The 22370-nt window shown below is 43.8% G+C and overlaps 1 protein-coding gene across 6 annotated transcripts in view; it reads right to left on the reverse strand.

Moving 5' to 3' along the window:
• Positions 1-22370, reverse strand: part of LAMA2 (laminin subunit alpha 2) — a 1237914-nt gene that overhangs the window by 553851 nt on the left and 661693 nt on the right. For all 6 annotated transcript variants that reach the window (XM_077486899.1, XM_077486900.1, XM_077486895.1 and 3 more), the window contains exon 15: positions 14725-14836. In XM_077486899.1, the coding sequence (XP_077343025.1) occupies positions 14725-14836 (112 nt within the window). The remainder of the gene's footprint in view (positions 1-14724; positions 14837-22370) is intronic.

A 22370-nucleotide genomic window follows, 5' to 3' on the forward strand; every position in this document is an offset into this window, starting at 1 on the left:
CTGCTCCAGCTGTAATCCACACCACAATTTGGTCGAACCATGCCCCTATCACCATTTCTATATCAGATACTCCACAAAAAAAAAATACATTTCTATGGAGAGCAAATAACTACATCCTGCAACACCCGCCCTACTCCCCAGGAATAAACAATCAAATAACTGAGTATTTTGAACTCAACACAGGCTCGGTGTCTGAACCAGGTGTGGTGTGGAACACGCACAAAGCGTATATAAGGGGCCTACTGATTAAACTCAGCTCTCATCAAAAAACAGAGGTCAATGTGTATTGACACCCTTACCTCCCAAATATCCAATCTAGAAAGTCAAAATAAAGCCAATCCTCAAACAACACACTCAGCACAACTCTTATCTCTTAGACAAGAACTTAGGCTCCACCTTCTCCATTCGTATGAAAATACCCAGAGAAAACTAAGAGCTACTTCGTACTCCATATCCAACAAGGCAGGTAAAGGCCTTGCCCAATATATCAAAGGTAGGAGAGTTAAAAATAAAATAGACCACCTATACCACCCTCACAAGAAAGAGAAGCTTAGAAACCTATATATTGACCTATATAATTTGAAGTGGGACCCTGGCAAATACTAACCCTCCTCTGAAGACATACACAAGTTCCTCAAGCACATTAGACTCCCATCACTAACGTCAGAACAACTATCCCAATTGAATGACCCTTTCACAGAACAAGAAATCATAGCGACCATAAAAACCTTCCCCCTAGGTAAAGCACCAGGCCCTGATGGCCTCAAAGGGGAATACTTTAAACAATTTGCCCAACAATTAGCACCACATTTAACTGCATTGTTCAATGACAATGACATGGCTTCATCTTCAAAGTTTCCTAGTGAATCCCTACAAGCGCTGATTATCACCCTTCTTAAAGCGAGTAAAGAACCAACAGCCCCCCAAAATTTTCACCCTGATCTCACTCCTGAATCTAGACCTGAAAATCTACGCAAACATGATCGCCACATGACTACTTAACATCATGCCCACACTAATCCATAGAGACCAGTTCAGCTTTACAACTGGCAAACAAGTGTCCGACACCACAAGGAGACTGATTGACATCATTCACCACGCCAAGACCAGTGGAATGTCTTCTCTGCTCCTATCAATGGCCGCAGAGAAGGCATTTGATAGAATACATTGGGAATACCTACAGCAAGTCCTCCAGAAGTTTAGATTCAGGGGACAAATACTAAATGCCTTACTTGCCCTATATACCACTCCCTCCGCTGATATGATATGCCAATCATTTGTCATAACAAACGGAACCAGGCAGGGGTGCCCATTATCACCACTGATTTTTAATCTGCTCATGGAAGCCCGAGTGGAGCACATCAGACAAAACCCTAAAATAGCAGGCTTTGAAATAGGCCACAAGACACACAAGATCAGTCTATTTGTGGAAGATGTCATCCTCATGCTAACCAACCCAACGTCTTCCCTAGTAGAAGTACAAAATACCCTCCAATGGTTCAGCAGTCCTATTATTAAGTAAATACAACAAAATCATATATCCTTGACCTAGGTCTAGACACCACTACCACAAATCTACTCCAAGCCCAATTACCCTTTACATGGGCAGAAACCGACATATCTTATCTGGGGTTGCAACTGACAAAATCAACAAAAAATCTTTTTAATTATAACTTCAAACCATTCCTCACCAAACTCCAAAAAGATTTCCAGCAATTAGCTAAACAGGAATTTACATGGTCAGGCAGACTTGCAGCATTCAAAATGCTACATCTAACTCAATTACTCTACCTGTTTCGAACCATTCCCATCCCTATCCCGGCATATTATTTCAATCCCTACAAACATCTCTAAACAAATCAGGGCAGGGCAAGAAACCTAGATGTGTAAAAACCACACTCACTAAACATAAATGTGTGTGTGTGTGTGTGTGGGGGGGCGGGGGGGCAGGTCTATTGGCTTTGAAGAATATTATTGGGCATCAATTCTGACCCAAATGCAGGACTGGTTCCAGAAACACTCCCAAACTTTATGGGGACAACTGGAGGCAGCATAATTCAAACACAATAATCTAAAAAGTTGGCTCCTGGGTAGTGATGGACGAACTTCCGACGGGACGTATCGCGAATGCAAAACGCGAACGCGGCCGATAGTTCGGGCCCAATTGACTTCAATGGGAGGCGAACTTTACAAACCTACAGGTCAAATTTGCAGCCACAAAATAATTACTAGCTGTGCACACATAGTCCCACCACATGGCCAATGACATAACACATGTATGAGGTGAATCTGGGATTGACAACTACAAGCATTCTTTTTTTATATGTGAAATTGTGACAATTCAGGACTGTGGAGCGCATGAAGGCAATGGAGGAGAGGGAAGGTCAGGGTAGGCAAAGAAGAGGGTGCAGGAGACGATCAACCGCACAGTGACAGAGAGCACTGACATCAGCAGCGTGACATACAGCAATGATACCTGCACCGTGATAGAGTGATCTGACACCAGCACCGTGATAGAGAGCACTGAGATCAGCAGCGTGACATACAGCAATGACACATGCACCGTGATAGAATGATCTGACCCCAGCACCGTGATAGAGAACACTGACATCAGCAGTGTGACATAAAGCACTGACACCAGCACCGTGATAAACAGCACTGACACCTGCACCGTAAGCAGCCCCAGGAGGAAGTCAGCATAGCACAGGGATGGTGGGAGCCCCTCATAATGAGCATAGCACAAGGATGGTGGGAGCCCCTCATAATATGCACAGCAGAGGTACAGCCCCAGGACTAAGTCAGCATAGCACAGGGATGGTGGGAGCCCCTCATAATGAGCATAGCACAGGGATGGTGGGAGCCCCTCATAATATGCACAGCAGAGGTACAGCCCCAGGAGGAAGTCAGCACAGCACAGGGATGGTGGGATCCCCTCATAATGAGCATAGCACAGGGATGGTGGGAGCCCCTCATAATAAGCATAGCACAGGGATGGTGGGAGCCCCTCATAATATGCACAGCAGAGGTACAGCCCCAGGAGGAAGTCAGCACAGCACAGGGATGGTGGGAGCCCCTCATAATAAGCAGCCCCAGGAGGATGTCAGCATAGCACAGGGATGGTGGGAGCCCCTCATAATGAGCATAGCACAGGGATGGTGGGAGCCCCTCATAATATGCACAGCAGAGGTACAGCCCCAGGAGGAAGTCAGCACAGCACAGGGATGGTGGGAGCCCCTCATAATGAGCATAGCACAGGGATGGTGGGAGCCCCTCATAATATGTACAGCAGAGGTACAGCCCCAGGAGGAAGTCAGCACAGCACAGGGATGGTGGGATCCCCTCATAATAAGCAGCCCCAGGAGGAAGTCAGCACAGCACAGGGATGGTGGGAGCCCCTCATAATAGGCAGCCCCAGGAGAAATATGACAACGCTCAACCTCTTCAAACAGGAGGGTACAGGCATATAGTACGGTGTGCTTTTTTTGTACAAGGAAGTGAGCAAAATGAAGAAAGAAGGTCTGTGTGCTCGATTAAAAAAAATCATTTATAGAGATATACATGGTTTACTGGTCACATGTGTTGAATTCCTCTGAGATCCATGCCTCATTCATTTTTAGAAATGTGAGGTAGTTAACACTGTCGTGAGCTAGGCGAGTACGCTTATCGGTCACGACCCCCCCTGCTGCGCTGAACGTCCTTTCGGACAGGACACTGGACGAGGGGCAAGCCAACAGTTCGATTGCAAATTTGGCAAGCTCTGGCCAGAGGTCAAGCCTGCCCACCCAGTAGTCCAGGGGTTCATCACTCCTCAGAGCATCCACATTGGCCGTTAACCCGATGTAGTCGGACATCTGACGGTCTAGGCGTTCCCTGATGCTGGATCCGGATGACACCTGTCGATGGGTCAACTGAAAAAATGACCTCATATCAGAAGTCACCAACACATCTTCAAACCGGCCTCTTCTTGCAGGCGCTGTTGGATTGGTACCCGCAACTCCTTCTCTGGGAGTGGGAATTGCTCCTCTGCCAGCGCACGCAAAAGCAGAATGCAGCATTTCTCGAAGAAAGGCCTGGAAGTGCTCCATTCTGACAGCCCTCTGTGACAGCGGTAACATTTCTGCCATTTTGTGTTTGTACCGGGGTCTAAGTACGTTGCCACCCAGTACTGGTCCTTGACCCTTATGCTTTTTATACGGGGGTCCCTGTTAAAACACTGGAGCATGAAGACCCCCATTTGCACTAAACTGGAAGCAGTGTGGTGGCCTGGCTCCTGCTCATCATCCAGGATAATGTCGTCCTCTTCATTCTCCTCTCCCCATCCACGCACAACAACAGGGATCCCAGAAAAGTTTAAAGCATGCTCTTCTTGCTCCTCCTCATCCGCCCCGGCACCATCCTCCTTTGACTCCTCTTCAGACTCCTGTTGTTCACTTGTCTCAGATAGAGTAGCCCCCCCTGGGAATTCATCCAGCATTGCGACTTTCTAATCTTCCCGCTCCTGCTCATCCACAGCTTGATCAATGACACGACGCAATGCATGCTCCATAAAGAAGACATAAGGTACCATGTCACTGATGGCGCCATGGCTGCGACTGACCAGTTTGGTGATCTCCTCAAATGGCCGCAGAAGTCTGCATGCACCACGCATGAGCAGCCACTGGCGCGGTGAAAAAAAACCCAGCTCCCCAGAACCTGTTCTGCCGCAGAGTTCATACAGGTAGACGTTAACTGCACGTTTCTGCTGGAGCAGCCTATCAAGCATATAGAAGGTTGAGTTCCATCGCGTCGGGCAATCGCAAATAAGATGTCTGACCGGCAGATTGTGTCGCCGCTGAATGTCAGCAAGGTGAGCCATGGCCGTGTAAGATCTTCTGAAATGGGCCGAGATTTTCCTTGCCTGCCGCAAGATGTCCTGGACCCCAGGGTATTTGACAACGAATCACTGCACGACCAAGTCTAAGACGCGTGCCATGCATGGCACGTGCGTAATTTTGCCCTGTTTCAATGCGCTAAACAGATTGGCACCGTTGTCACACACCACTTTACCAACTGTCAAATTGAGCTATGTTAGCCACTGATCTGCCTGTGAACGCAAAGCTGAAAGGAGTGCCGGGCCAGTGTGGCTCTTGGCTTCCAGGCACAACAGACGCAGCACGGCATGGCAATGTCTCACCTTGCATGTCAAATAGGTTCTGGGGAGCTTCCGCAGCGGAAGAGACGCTAGCAGCGGAAAAGGAGGAGTCAGCCGAGGAGGAGAGGGAGGAGGATGGAGTAGGAGGAGGAGGAGGAGAAGAAGAGTCAGGCCTGCATGCAATCCGTGGCGGTAAAACCAAATCTACACGGGTGCCATGGGTTACATGCTTGACGGCCATCAGAAGGTTCACCCAGTGGGCAGTAAAAGTGATATACGTTCCCTGCCTGTGTTTGCTAGACCACGTGTCTGTGGTCAGATGTATCTTGGCACCGACACTGTGTGCCAGAGATACATTCACTTGCCGCTGAACATGGCCATATAGCTCTGGGATGCCCTTCTCTGAGAAATACTTCCTTCCTGGGACCTTCCATTGTGGTGTTCCAATGGCCACAAATTTTCGAAAGGCCTCCGAGTCCACCAGTTTATATGGCAGTAGATGGCGGGCTATCAGTTCTGACAAGCCAGCCGTCAACCGTTGGGCAAGAGGGTTTTCCGGCGTCATCATTTTTTTACGCTCGAACATTAGGCCCACGGAAGCCTGCCTTTTTGCAGAAAAACGTGAGCTTGGCGTGATGGAAGGTGGAGTGGAGGACAATTGTGAGGAGAGAGGAGAAGGAGAAGTAGAAGACGAAGCTGGACGGTGAGAGCCTGGAGTGTGGCTTTGTGTGTTCCGTTGCTCCCACTGGGCTCGGTGATGGCTGCTCATGTGCCTTCTTAAGGCGGTCGTCCCTAGGTGAGTGTTGGGCTTACCGCGACTAATGTGTTGACTGCAAAGATTGCAGATGGCAACACTATTGTCAGCAGTGGACACGTTAAAAAAAGCCCACACTGCGGAGCCATGTGCCGGCGTCCTGGGAGCGCCAGATGTGACCGTACATGGTCGATGACTCGCTCCTGATACATTAGCAGTCTGCTTTGTCCCTCCTGTGCAATGTAAGTTATTCCTGCTTCTCCTCCCTATCTGCTGGTCCATATCTCCCTCTGAACTCCCCTTCTCTTCCTCTCTTGTGGGCACCCACGTGACATCACTAGACACGTCATCATCGACGTCACCTTCTCCACCGCTATGAGTAGAGATCTCGGAGTAGGCAGCAACACCGGGGACCAACCTCCTCCTTGGGCTAATCTGGGTACTGTCGTCAGACTGCTGAGTAGCGGTTGTTGCTACCTCCTCTTCCTGATCCAATACCAAGAGTGGCTGCGCATCAAAAATGTCTTGATATGGATCGGAAAATAATTCCTGTGACTCAAGCAGAAGGTATGTGGTGGTGGTGGTGTTGTTGGTGGTAATGTCTTTGGGGGTGCACATAGCAGAGAGTGAAGAAGAGGGTGCAGATTGAGAGGATGAGGAGGGTGCAGAAGAGTAAGGCTGAGTGAGCCACTCAACCAATTCTGGTGCTTCCTTTGACGTAATCGCACGCACCTTCTGCAATTTCCCACTTTGGCTCAAGCCTGTTGCTCCTGCCCTACCCCTACCACCCCTGCGGAAGGGCCTGCCTCTTCCTCTGCCTGTAATTTTTTTAAATGACCCTGTGACAAAACTCTCAGTCCTTATACTGATAAAGGACTGCTGCAGAATAGGGCAGTAGTGCACCTCAACCCTATATATTGTGGACCTATACCAGTCCTTAAGGATTAGCAGACTGTACCTCACTCAACCCTATAGACTGTAGTACGCTATACCTTACCAGTCCTTAGAAGGACCTTTGTGGAATTAGTAGGTTGTGATTAGCAGACTGTACCTCACTCAACCCTATAGACTGTAGTATGCTATACCTTACCAGTCCTTAGAAGGACCTTTGTGGAACTAGTAGGTTGTGATTAGCAGACTGTACCTCACTCAACCCTATATACTGTAGTACACTATACCTTACCATTCCTTAGAAAAACCTTTGGGGAACTAGTAGGTTGTGATTAGCAGACTGTACCTCGGTCCCTATACTGATAAAGGACTGCTGCAGAATAGGGCAGCAGTCAGCAGTAGTGCACCTCAACCCTATATATTGTGGACCTATACCAGTCCTTAAGGATTAGCAGACTGTACCTCACTCAACCCTATATACTCTAGTACGCTATACCTTACCAGTCCTTAGAAGGACCTTTGTGCAACTAGTAGGTTGTGATTAGCAGACTGTACCTCAGTCCCTATACTCATAAAGGACTACTGCAGCAAAAGGGCAGCAGTCAAGTATAATATTCTTTCTATATTTGGAATAAAGAATATTATACGTGTACAACCCTATTACCATACCAGTCCTGAAAAGGACCTTTGTGGACCTAATAGTAACAGCTACTGATTAAACTGACTGTCCCTCACTGCCACACACAGCTTCCTGTCTGTCCCTATTTAAACTGACAAAACACAGGCTGCTGCAACAATAACTTGAATAGCACTCAAAACTATATCCTGTACTACTACACCATACCAGTCCTGAAAAGGACTTTTGTGGACCTAATAGTAACAGCTAATGATTAAACTGACTGTCCCTCTCTGCAACACACAGCGTCCTATCTGTCCCTCTCTCAGCACTGACAAAAGACAACCTGCTGCAACAATGACTTAAATAGCAGTGCCTCAAACCTATATCCTGAACTACACCTATACCATACCAGTCCTTAAAAGAACTTTTGTGGACCTAATAGCTAGCGATTTGGGTCACTCCAGTCTCTCCCTTCTCCACACAGCAACCTCTCCCTATAGTGACATACGAAAGAATGTAAAATGGTCGCCGGATGGGGTCTATTTATAAGTTAAGGGGAATGTCCAAGTGTCCATGTGCTGTAATGTCTCAATTGGCTGTCCTGTACCACATGATGGATGTGTCATCATAGGTCAAAGTTCTTTTACACAGTAAACACGTAAGTCCGCTGGGCGAACAGCGGCAATAGTCCGCCGATCGGGCGGACTGCGAACAGCCGAAATTCGCAGCGAACCGACTGCTGGGCGAACAGTTCGGCCATTCCTACTCCTGGGCATTCCACTTGGCATTCCCATATCTAAAGCATTACCCCCCCCCCCCCCCCCACGATGAGAGCCTCCGCTCTAGCTTTGAAAAAACAAATCTAAAATCAATGCAATCTAACACATTCTCACCACCTCTCCCAAAAGACATTCTACAACAAGGCATTATGGACCTCTCTCTGAAACAATGGGCATCAAAAGGCCTGAAATACATACAAGACATATTTAAGGGAAGCAAACTATTATCCTTTCTGAAACTACAACAGAAATACAATCTTCTTCACACGGAATCCTTCACCTAAATCCAAGTTAAACATTGCATCTCACAACTAGCTACACCAATGTACACACTTCCTCTTAATCTATGGTCATACCTGACTAATTCCGCCTTGAAACTGAAAGGTATTTCCCTTTTTTTACAACACCTTCCATCAGAAACGTGTGTTTACTAAATCAAAAACTCACCATCACATTTTGGGAACACACACAAAAAATATCACGGTGGTATCTCATACCCACTAAATTGGTGTCATTCAGCATCACAGCTTCAAACCTCTGTTGGAGATGCAACTCGATTAAAGGAGACCTACTACCCATCCTTTGATCTTGTGCCTCCATGCAAACATATTGGAAAAACATTTTTAACAAACTGTCAGACATCGTACAAAGCCAAATACTTTCCACACCGGCATTATAAATCTGACAATTGAAACGATCCCCAATCCATTGAGAAGGGTTGCAACGAATATCCTTTTAGCAGCCAGACTGAGTTTAACCAGAACGACATGACCCCCCACTACAGAGGGTCACACGAGACTTGTAAGGATAGATGTAACTTCTAGCCAAAAAGAGGGATCCTCTGTGTTCTCCTGGTTCCACCACTCCAGTGGGGGTTAGGAAGGGGACCTGTTCCCGGGCGTCTTCCTCAAAGGTCCAAAAGAGGACTCAAAAGCAGGGGTATCGGAACCATAAATGGAAAAAGACTCCAAATAGTGTAAAACCCTTTATTACTCACGATAAAAAAATAAAAATACACTTACAAATGTATAGAAGAAAATAAGCCTTAAGTCTGTGGCGCCGGCCGGACGCACACAGACAGACCCGTTCTCCTGGAAGCCGTCACAAACACGAGGTGATGTATAGCGTACCGATCATCCCTACGCTTCGCAACAAAATTGCGTCATCCAGGGGCACGAGCAGCACGCTGCGTCACCTCCATTTTTACTGTCTCTAACCTTCCAAACCTCACTCTGGGCACCTGGCTGTTCCCGCCAAAACCAAGCCTCATTGTGATGTCCACACCTGATTTGTCAGGTACTTACCCCATGAACCAATCAAGAACTGAGCCCGGGTCAGATGACCACCCCCCGTACGAGCAACCAATCCAATTGGTTCCTAGTATCTATCTGGACTATAATGGTGCCAGTGGCTGAGTGTGCAAACTATTAATATTCGCTTATCCAACTGTACCTACTGGGTCTCATATCCATCCACACCGGTACATACCTCCAACTATTAAAAAGAGGGGGAGAGAAGCATGAGACACCATGTTGAAAAGATCATCCCGCCCCACTTCCGGTTCATGACCGTCCAGTGTAACCAAGCCTCATTTTCAAACACAGGTGGCTTCCGGTCCGGCATGATCCGTGTGCAAACTGCTGGTATTCAGTATTTCACTATACTTATTGGGTCACACGCCCATCCGTATTAGTGTGTATCTATAACTGATTGAACCAAAACACCAGAAAAGGAAAAAAGGACATAGAACACCATAATCGTATTTATCCCGCCCCACTTCCGATTCGCGACCGTCCATTGTAGTCAAGCCTCGCTTTCAAACTCTGCTAACTTCCGGTCTTGCGCCACCAATCAATGGCTGTGCCCAGACCAGCCACACCTCCCTACCGCTGTAATAGGTCATATCCAGCATGTGGTTTTAGAAACCAAGCCTCACTCACATGTCAGTATGTCACATCCGGTGTGTGGCTCGTTAGAACAAATCCCAAGCCTCATTTCCATCAGCCTATAGCCACCAGTGTATCCCATCCGCCGTCCAATCACCACCCGCACGGACATACGACTCGATGTCCCCAACATGGGCAACAGCCACATCAGATTGCCCCACAGCGCGCCGATCACGGAACAACACACAGTCCCGCGCAGGTCGAAAACTGCACTAGCAATCCAACAATCAAAAGCAGTTATCACATATACCAGCCCAGATCTCTGATCCAGGCTATTTTGTTGGATTGCTAGTGCAGTTTTTGACCTGCGCGGGACTGTGTGTTGTTCTGTGATTGGCGCGCTGTGGGGCGCTCTGATGTGGCTGTTGCCCACGTTGGGGACATCGAGTCGTACGTCCGTGCGGGTGGTGATTAGACGGCGGACGGGATACACTGGTGGCTATAGGCTGATGGAAATGAGGCTTGGGATTTGTTCTAACGAGCCACACACCGGATGTGACATACTGACATGTGAGTGAGGCTTGGTTTCTAAAACCACATGCTGGATATGACCTATTACAGCGGTAGGGAGGTGTGGCTGGTCTGGGCACAGCCATTGATTGGTGGCGCCAGACTGGAAGTTAGCAGAGTTTGAAAGCGAGGCTTGACTACAATGGACGGTCGCGAACCGGAAGTGGGGCGGGATAAATACGATTATGGTGTTCTATGTTCTTTTTTCCTTTTCTGGTGTTTTGGTTCAATCAGTTATAGATACACACTAATACGGATGGGCGTGTGACCCAATAAGTATAGTGAAATACTGAATACCAGCAGTTTGCACACCGGATCATGCCGGACCGGAAGCCACCTGTGTTTGAAAATGAGGCTTGGTTACACTGGACGGTCATGAACCGGAAGAGGGGCGGGATGATCTTTTCAACATGGTGTCTCATGCTTCTCTCCCCCTCTTTTTAATAGTTGGAGGTATGTACCGGTGTGGATGGATATGAGACCCAGTAGGTACAGTTGGATAAGCGAATATTAATAGTTTGCACACTCAGCCACTGGCACCATTATAGTCCAGATAGATACTAGGAACCAATTGGATTGGTTGCTCGTACGGGGGGTGGTCATCTGACCCGGGCTCAGTTCTTGATTGGTTCATGGGGTAAGTACCTGACAAATCAGGTGTGGACATCACAATGAGGCTTGGTTTTGGCGGGAACAGCCAGGTGCCCAGAGTGAGGTTTGGAAGGTTAGAGACAGTATAAATGGAGGTGACGCAGCGTGCCGCTCGTGCCCCTGGATGACGCAATTTTGTTGCGAAACGCGTAGGGATGAGCGGTACGCTATACATCACCTCGTGTTTGTGATGGCTTCCAGGAGAACGGGTCTGTCTGTGTGCGTCCGGCCGGCGCCACAGACTTAAGGCTTATTTTCTTCTATACATTTGTAAGTGTATTTTTATTTTTTTATCGTGAGTAATAAAGGGTTTTACACTATTTGGAGTCTTTTTCCCTTTATGGTTCCGATATCCCTGCTTTTGAGTCCTCTTTTGGACCTTTGAGGAAGACGCCCAGGAACAGGTCCCCTTCCTAGCCCCCACTGGAGTGGTGGAACCAGGAGAACACCGAGGATCCCTCTTTTTGGCTGGAAGTTACATCTATCCTTACAAGTCTCGTGTGACCCTCTGTAGTGGGGGGTCATGTCGTTCTGGTAAGCGGCAAATTTTATCGCATGTTGGTGGTGGATTGAACATCCTTTTTTTCCATTGAACCGAGTGGCGGATTTCTATGAATATTGTGGTCTAACTTTGGAGGACTTGATTTTCAGTTATCTTATAATTAGTTTTTATGTACATGGACTTACTGTCTAAACACTGGGTGTTTCTGTTCTATCCTCTTTTATGCTGATAAGAGGTTTATATATTGGGAATTTATATTGTAAGATTTAAGTTTTATATTTTGTTTTTTTCATGTGTGTTCTATATTATGCACGTTGTAAGTAACACTATTTATATATGGTTGTTATACTTTAACTATTTTTTGCACAATCATTCGTCTGTATAAGTTAAGCGCAGCTTAGTATTTTTCAATTTTGGTTCTGTATTATGTGACACAGTGAAGCTGCAGCTAAACGTTTATTTTTATAAGTACCATATGAGAGTATATATAACTCACACTCTTTTGCACCTTAGCGCAGTTTTTTTCCTATTTCCCTGAGTTTAACCAGACCCTAGAAAGCCAACCAGTCGCCTACTGTACAAAGTACTCTTGATCTAGTCCATCTACATTACATCTATGAGCTAATATTTGCCTCTAGTAAGGGAATTATTATGAGAACACAAAAGGAGTGTCTTCCCTGGACTCAGTGGTCCCAAGCAGCAGTTTTCATATGAACCCAGTAACTCTGATGGTAAAATCTGTACTAAAAAGCCTGGAGCCTAGACTCGTTCTTTGTGCCGAAATAAATGTTTTGTCCGTATGATTGTCAAACCTACTTAAATCTTGAAAACTCTACCTGCATTTCTGAGCTGTAATGATTGTTTGTTATTGTGAAAAATTGGAATGTAAACTATATTCTCTTCTTCTTAACCACTTTCCTACCAAGCACGAACACCCCCTTCCTGCCCAAGCCATTTTTCAACTTTCAGCGCTGTCGCACTTTGAATGACAATTGTGCGGTTATGCAACGCGGTTAAATTTTTATCATTTTTTTCCCACAAATAGAGCTTTCTTTTGGTGGTATTTGATCACCTCTGCAGTTTTTATTTCTTGTGCTATAAACAAAAGAAGAGGGACGAGTTTGAAAAAACACAGTATTTTTTACTTTTTGCTATAATAAATATCCATTTTGTTAAACTAATGTTTTCCTCAGTTTAGGCCTATATGTATTCTTCTGCATATTTTTGGTAAAAAAAAATTGCAATAAGCATATATTGATTGGATTGTGCAAAAGTTATAGCGTCCAGAAAATGGGGGATAGATTTATAGCATTTTTTTTTTTTTTTACTAGTAATGGCGGCGATATGCGATTTTTATCATGACTGTGACCACAGACATATCGGACACTTTTGACATGTTTTTGGGACCATTCACATTTATACAGCGATCCGTGCTATGAAGAAGCATTGATTACTGTGTAAATGTGACTGGCAGGGAAGGGGTTAACACTAGGAGGTGGTCGAGGGTTTAAATGTGTGTCCTGGGAGTGACTCTAACTGTGGCGGGAGGGGACTGACTGTGGGAGGTGACCGATTGGTGTCCCTATGTACAAGGGACACACCATTGGTCTCCTCTCCTGACAGGACATGGATCTGTGTGTGTTTGCTCAGTTACTGGGCAATCGCGGGTGCCCGGCGGACATTGCGGCTGCCAGGCACGCACATAGAGTCCCCAGTAACACGGTGCGCACCCCCTAGTGGCCCGGGAAGGAGATCATGTCATATGATGGCGGCCCAGAATGAGAGATGCCTCGTCCCGCCATCATATGACAGTGGGCGTGCGACTAGTGGTTAAACTATAAAAAAAAACTATTGTTCAAAATAGAAAGCCTTTACAGGTTACCACTTTAGATGTACAGAGGAGGTCTACTGCCCATGTTCTGACATTCATGATGATACCTCACATCTGTGGAATGATCATGTGGGATGATCATGGTTTGTGTGCATGCAGAACCAATGCACGCGTTCGCCTTTGCATGCTAGCATGGGGGGACTAGGGCACTTTATTTTATTATTTTCATTATTAAGTTGTTTTTATTTTTTTATTTTTACATTGCTGATTTAAATATTTTTTTTGATCACTGTTATTGCTGTTACAAGGAATGTAAATATCTATAAGACCTAAAATCCTTCCTTAACACTTGAAAGCATTCAAAACGCCAAAATCTGTGTTTTTTAATACTTTTGATTTTCAAAAAAGGGTGTAGTTACAATGCCTGTAAAACTGGAAGTGATGTCATATAATCACTTCTGAGTTACCACAGACCTGATCAAAGCCATTTCCAGCATTATTTGGGTCTCCAACTAGCTGGTGGATGTGCCAACCAGTACCTCGGGTCTCATGGTGGGACAGGAGAGCCTGAGCGAGCCGCAAAAAGTGACAGGAGGGGAGACATCCCCTCCTGCTGCTTCTAATAACTGAGTGGCTGGTTAGCTGCTCTGATTGCTATTACAGAAGAGCCGACCATCGGATCTAAAAAATGGTACTGGGGTAATGCCTGCAGCAGCAGGCATCACCCCATTACAACCAGGCCCAGGACAAAGGGTGGGCAGGAGGGTACGCTGCCTTGGGCACAATGTTTTATTGCAGGGATTGGGGTGCCCCGACCCTAACCCTAAGGGAAGGGGGGGCACAGATTGGCATCTTTGCCCTGGGCACTGGATGACCTTGTCCCAGCACTGTGTATAACCACGTGAAGTCAAATGACGTACTAGGTACGTGATTTGGCGGCAAGTGGTTTATTGCAGAATTTTATAACATTTCCATGGGATACTGTTTACCATTTACCATGTTTGCCTTATTTAATACATAAACATAATATTTGAAAAGTGACAATATAGAATTACATGTCCAGACATAAATAGGACCTTCAGGACCTTCCAAGTTATGAAATAGACTCACTTCACAAGATGTACCGCTGTATCCTGGAGGACACTGGCATAACTCTACATCAAATGCAGTTCTTCCACCAGATGAAGATTCATCAGCCACTTCCAGGATAACAGAACTCAATCTAGAAATAACAGAAATTAATTAAAATATGTATTGGTCAACTCACTGATTTAAAAATAATGTCTCCTTTTTATCTCAGTAATTTTGAATAAGTCTAACAAATACAATTTAATGGCTATTTTACAATGTTAAATGGTGTATTTTATTTGCTTTTTTTTCTGCTAGAACATCATTTCTAATATTTTATCTATTGATTACAGTCCAGAGTATTGTGGTTTAGGTTTATGGCAAGCTTTCAACCCGCCAAAATGACAGAAAATGCAACCCATAAAACCAAATGGTGAAACCTGTCTGTTTATTTTTAGGAATAACAGGACAGAGACATTCAATATTTTTGCTTGAGAAAAACCATGCCATGTTAAATGTACCATCTGCCCTACATATTCCAAAGTGATAAAAGCACAGGTTTCAAAGTTTATTGACAGCTGCAGAAATTAAAAACCTGGCTCCTCTTTTTCTAGTGTACTTTTCACATTTATTTAAGAACAATTTTTGTCAACCTTTGGTTTATATGTATTTCTGCACTATAATGTACAGGTTTCATTTAAAGTATTCTAAAAAATGTGATATACCATCAACATGGTAAACTAAAGTGTGTATGGTCAAAATATTAGAGATTAAACAGGATATGGGTAATGTGCTGAAGCCATTGAACTTGTAAAGCACAGCTACTTCCCACATAATATTCCTTTTGCTGTCACCAACATGACTCAGCAGTTAAAGTCTTAAAAAAAACTCACATCTTTAATATTTTACAGTTGATTTCCATTGTTGATATAGAACTTATTTGAGGGCTTGAAAGACACTTAATCATTTCTACATGTTGCCAAAGTTCTCTGGCTCCCTTGCCACAGCTACTTTTTCTGGTCCCAGTGAATACACGGATCCCCTTGGAGACCAGGACTTCAGCTGAACATCTCAGAATTGAAAACCATAACATCTAGGTTAAGGTTGTAATGCTTTGTTTTTTTATTTTCTAAATAGGTTCCTTTGAGCTAGTGCATTGTTGGTTCACTTACCTTTTCCTTCGATTTCCTTTCTAAATGTTTTTTTTCTTTGTCTGAATATCTAATTTCCTGTTTCTCCTCAGTAAACTTCACACCATCATCCAAGCGGTGTTTAGTCAGCCAGAACAGCTTACTGAACAGCTTACTGAGGAGGAACAGGAAGTGAGAAATTCAGACAAAGAAAACTAAGAAAAATAACATTTAGAAGGGAAATCGAAGGAAAAGGTAAGTGAACCAACAATGCACTAGCTTAAAGGAATCTATTTAGAAAATAAAACAATGAACCTTTACAACCCCTTTAAGCACTTCTGAGCTTAGGTAATTTGTGGCACAACTATAATCCAGTTGTACTCTTGAATCGATGATGCCTCTTCTGTTTCTGTTTCCAGACAGACAAAGACAGTCTGTTGTTAATCAAGTATGTCAGCACCCTCTTGGTAGCAATAAAGTTTAGTAAAAAAAGTAAAATGTGAAAAACATAATATTATTAAGAAGAAAAACTTAAATATACCCCAATATATATATCTATATATATATATCTATATATATATATCTATATATATATATATATATATATATATATATATATATATATATATATATATATATATATATATATATATATAATTTTTTGGGGGGGTTTCTTGATATGGACCCTGCCAGGTTATGTTTTCTATTTTTTCTCTTTAAACCCAGCTGGGGGAGCATGTTAAGAATCAAGAAAAAGGAAAAACAAAAAACAGCCCAGAGTTTGACACACAGTGACACTCCAAAGCACCATGGGTGTCACCAAGGCACCCTACATTCACATCATATTGATTTAGAGAGTGGTGCTGATATTATCAAATTAGCACTGCCCCTATGCATTTGGAGGACCACCCTCCACCTCCTGGAAAAGACTGAAGAGGAAGAGGAACCAGCATGTCATGTCACTGGCCTGAAAAAAGGAAGCATAAAAAAATAAAAATGAGCATAACATGCTATGCGGGAATGGGGAACACCAGGAGGGTTGATCAGATTAGCCTGGATTTGGGCTTAAAGCCCAGGTGTATGCATTAACTTGACATGGTTTCATATATTCTGTAGTTTTTTTTGTTTATACTAAACATTTTCATTGTATTTTTGGTAGAAAATATTTCTTAACCACTTGAGACCCGCGCTATAGCCAAATGGCGGTTACAGCGCGGATCTCCTTTGCCGGGACTACGTCTATTGGCGTCGTCCCGTGCACGAGCGGCTTGCGCGCCCCCTGAGGGGCGCACGCGGCGCACTCTGTGATCGGCGAGTCTATGAGACTCGCCTGATCACTGATCCGAGCAAGGGGTCGATCCAGACCCCTTATCACGTGATCAGCTGTCAGCCAATGACAGCTGATCATGTGATACAACGCGAGGAGAAAAAAAAGAGCAGATCACCGGCGGCCGTGATCGGGACATCAGTCCCGATCACGGCCAGCCCTGCCAGTGCCCACCTGCCCCCTGCCAGTGCCACATCAATAAAACATGTGTCCCCCCTGTCAGTGCCAGCCAGCAGTGCCCATAGTGCCACCCAGAAGTGCCCACAGTGCCACCCAGCAGTGCCCACAGTGCCACCCAGCAGTGCCACCCAGCAGTGCCCACAGTGCCACCCAGCAGTGCCCACAATCTGCCTCAACAAAGGTGCTGCACCCCAGTGCCGCATATCTGTGCCCACCAGTGTCATCTACCAGTGCCCATCAGTGCCCACCAGTGCCGCCCATCAGTGCCACCTATCAGTGCCACCTATCAATGCCCATCAGTCCCATCTATCAGTGGTACCTATCAGTGCCCCTTAGTGCCACCCATCCGTGCCACCCATCTGTGCCACCCATCCGTGCCATCTTATCTGTGCCCATCTTTGCCCATCAGTGTCCCGCCTTATCTGTGCCCATTGGTGCTGCCTTATCTGTGCCTATTAGTGCCGCCTTAACTATGCCTATCAGTGCCCACCAATGCAGCCTATCAGTGCCCACCAATGCAGCCTATCAGTGCCCACCAGTGCAGCCTATCAGTGCCCACCAGTGCAGCCTATCAGTGCCGCCTCATCAGCGCACTTCAATGAAGGAGAAAAATGACCTGTTTGCAAAATTTTATAACAAACTATTAAATGTCATTTTTTTTTTGCATCTTTTTTTGTTTGTTTAGCAAAAAATAAAACTCCCAGCTGTAATTAAATACCACCAAAATAAAGCTCTATTTGTGGGAAAAAAATGATAAAAATGTCATTTGGGTACAGTGTTGTATGCCCGCGCAATTGTCATTCAAAGTGCATCAGCGCTGAAAGCTGAAAATTGGTCTGGGCATGAGGAGGGTTTAAGTGCCCAGTAAGCAAGTGGTTAAACAGTTACTTTTTTCTTTTGTTTTAAAATCAACATCATTCAGAAAATATGTGACTGGGGGGTTAGTAAATGTCCATAATCCATAATGTGTGAAAAACTGAAAAATTTGCCTTACAAAAAACTAGGTAATTGTATATCCAAATAAACACACACAACATGTGTTAGTATACAGTATATCCATCAATATAGTGCATATACAAAAGTCTAAAAGTGAAAAAGAAAATAAGTGAATTTTCAAGAAGAGTCCGCTTGTGCAGTGTGTCTTCAATCAAGCGGACTCTTCTTGAAAATTCACTTATTTTCTTTTTCACTTATAGACTTTTGTATATGCACTATATTGATGGATTGATTTAATTGATTTTTTTATGTTTATTTGCGCTGTACTGTTACTTTTTACTTTGTAATGTGGGATTTGGTATTTTGACCTATAGCATTCTAGCTGCATTAATTTTTCTTCACTATTTCATTTTATATTTATTCTATTGTGTTCAGCGCTGATTGATTTTGTTTAAAGTATACAGTATATACTAAGAGCATTGGTGCCTTTGCTACACATGTCCAAATTTGCATTTGACTTCTACTGTAATTGTTTTCAAAGTCCAGAATTGTATTATTACAATATAGTTTCAAGTCTAAAACTGAGGAAACTGGCCCTTGCATTAATTTTAGCAGATTTACTGGTACAGGGCAGCTCTCCTGTGCAACATCATATATATATATATATATATATATATATATATATATATATATATATATATATATATATATATATATATATATGATTCTGCATTTTCGCCTTCAGGGGGCATGCACAGCTTCTGCTCGGATTAATCACAACAGAAGCCGATCTGCGAGTGCCGGACATTGAATGTGCGTTGGCACCCACCAATTGTCCATAAAACACACAGAACTGAGATCTGCTTATGTAAACAAGGCAGATCTCCATCCTGACAGAGGGGGGAAGGGATGGATTTACTGTTTCTGCAAAAGAACAAAAGGGGACAAAAAAACATAACTTCCCTTAGTAAAAGCACCTAACACAGTACACAAAAACACTGGCTAGACACACAGTTAACCCTTTGATCGACCTATATATTTAACCCTTTTCCAGCCAGTGTCCTTAGTACAGTAACAGTGCATATTTTTAGCACTGATCATTGTATTTGTGTCACTGGTTTCATCAGTGTCAAAGTGACAGTTAGTGCCTGATTGTTTGTTGCAATATCGCAGTCCTGCAAAAAAAATCATAAAGATATACCATGGTTTGTAAACACTATAACGTTTGCATAAACCAATCAATATATGCATATTGAGATTTGTTTTGCCAAAAACATGTGCCAGTATACAGTATCTCACAACAGTGAGTACTCCCCTCACATTTTTTGTAAACATTTATTATATCTTTTCATATGACAAAAGTGAAAATGTCCAAATTGAGTCCAATGAGCCATTTTCCCTCCCCAGCTCTACATAAAGATGGCCAAGCTATAAGACAATTGCCAAAACCCTGAAACTGAGCTGCAGCATGGTGGCCAAGACCATACAGCAGTTTAATAGGACAGGTTCCACTCAGAACATGCCTCACCATGGTCGACCAAAGAGGTTGAGTGCACATGCTCAGCATCATATCCAGAGGTTATCTTTGGAAAATAGACATATGAGTGCTGCCAGCATTGCTGCAGAGGGGTGGGAGAGTCAGCCTGTCAGTGCTGTCAGTCCCCTTCTAAAGATGATGCACAAGAAAGTCACAGTTGCTGAAGACAAGCAGACTAAGGACATGGATTACTGGAACCATGTCCTGTGGTCTGATGAGACCAAGATAAACTTATTTGGTTCACATGGTGTCAAGCGTGTGTAATGGCAAACAGGTGAGGAGTACAAAGACAAGTGGTGGGTGTGTCATGCTCTGGGGCTGCGTGAGTGCTGCAGGCACTGGGGAGCTACAGTTCATTGAGGGAACTATGAATGCCAATATGTACTGTGACATACAAAAGCAGAGCATGATCCCCTCCCTTCAGAGACTGGCCCACAGGGCAGTATTCCAAGATGATAATGACCCCAAACATGCCTCCAAAACAACCACTGCCTTGCCAAAGAAGCCAAGGGTAAAGGTGATGGCCTGGCCAAGAATGTCTCCAGCCCTAAACCATGTTAAGCATCAGTGGGGCATCCTCAAACAGAAGGTGGAGGAGCGCAAGATCTCTAACATTCACCAGCTCCGTGATGTCGTCATGGAGGAGTGGAAGAGAACTCCAGTGGCAACCTGTGAAGCTCTGGTGAACTCCATGCCCAAGAGGGTTAAGGCAATGCTGCAAAATAATGGTGGCCACACAAAATATTGAGACTTTGGGTCCAATTTGGACATTTTCACTGTCAGCATTTTAGACATTAATGGCTGTGTGTTGAGACAGCAAATTTACACTGTTATAGAAGCTGTACACTCATTACTTTGCATTGTAGCAAAGTATAATCTCTTCAGTGTTGTCACATGTAAAAATATATATTAAAATATTTACAAAAATATGAGTGGTGTACACAATTTTGTGAAATATTGTACATATTGGTCTAAATTTATGAAGACATTTGATTTTTTATATTTTTTTATTGGATATGTTGTATAGCAGAAAGTAAAAAATATATATAATATTTTTTTTTTCCAAACTTGTCTGTCTTTTTTTGTTTATAGCTGCCCAGACCAATTTTCAGCTTTCAGCACTCTCACAGTTTGAATGACAATTACTCAGTCATGCTACACTGTATTCAAACAAAATTGTTTTCATTTTTTTCTCACAAATAGAGCTTTCTTTTGATGGTATTTAATCGCCACTGTTTTTTTTCAATTTTTTGTGATATAAGTGAAAAAAGAGCACACATTTGGACACATTTGGACACAGCCGATCACGTGATAGACAGCCAATGGATTAGGGAAGCTCTGTGTCCAAGGGACACACACTGTCCCCACTCACCGCACTGCGCTCCCCCATGGGCGCGTGCTAGGCGTTATCCTAAAAGACGTCATATGACGACCAGTCAGGATAATGCAACCACTGCCCGGCTGTCATTCTGCTATATTCCGGGTGGGAAGTGGTTAAGAGATAAAAAAACACAGTGGTTATCAAATACAAACAAAAGAAAGCTCTATTTGTGGGAAAAAATATACATTTTATTTGGGTACAGTGGACCATGACCACACAATTTTCAGTTAAAGTAATGCAGTGTCGTATCACAAAAAAAGGCCTGGTCTTGAAGGAGGATGAATCCTCCAGAGGTCAACTGGTTAAAATTAGACTCAGGAATCAATGATAAAATGAAACAATGGAAATAAACCCTTAATGTCTAGTTCCTTAACACAGTCAGGATCCGTGCACACTGGCTTAAAAATCGCTGCTTCTACAGGAGTTTTGTGTTTTGCCAGTAGAAGCAGCTCAATGTTATCCTATGTGTCCATGCACATTAGGATGATTACAGGCATATTTTAAGCTTATCGTTTAGAGGCAGGAAAAAAAAAAAACCTTCTTGTTTGTGTCTCTGATTGGTGCTTTTTGGCAGAAAAAACAGAAAACTCTCCTAAACTTGTGTAAACTATATACAAATAACGCTCTATATGAGTGTTTTTTTCTGCCGGGGGAACTGGAGTTTTTTCAAGCCCAGTGTGCATGGAGCCTAAGTAGTAAAATTGTATTTAAACCCAGACTATAAAACCAAACATGTTGTTGACCGAAATCCAGTAATGACACAAAGTTTAATCCATTTTATGTAGTGATTTTGAAAGCTGCACCCAAGGATTTGCTATCCTTTTTCCTCTGCTTGACTTCTTTTAAACACAGCCTCCACATTTCAGGTTATTTTTTAAATCATGCCAATAAGGTATACAGACACTTTCTTACCTAGAGTGACAATACATATTTAGTTTAGCCACCCTTTCCTATACATTCTAGAGTTGGACTACAAGCAGCTGTGCAAATGCATGGTGCACTGGCACATTTTATCACAGTAGATCCATGATGTTTAGCCAATGCTGTTGAATGTACAGCTCCACAGAAGGTTCTTTCAAAACATGATGTTCAATGAAAGAAAAGAGAAACAAAGTATGGAGAAATCTTCACCTTTTTTAAAATAAATTAAAAATAAATGATCCAATCCAATTGTACAGTGTCATATGAAAATGAAGT

This window comes from Lithobates pipiens, unplaced genomic scaffold (assembly GCF_037356315.1).
Source record: "Lithobates pipiens isolate NorthernLeopardFrog02 unplaced genomic scaffold, aLitPip1_a1.2 Scaffold_18, whole genome shotgun sequence".
In the NCBI taxonomy this organism is placed as follows: Eukaryota; Metazoa; Chordata; class Amphibia; order Anura; family Ranidae; genus Lithobates; species Lithobates pipiens.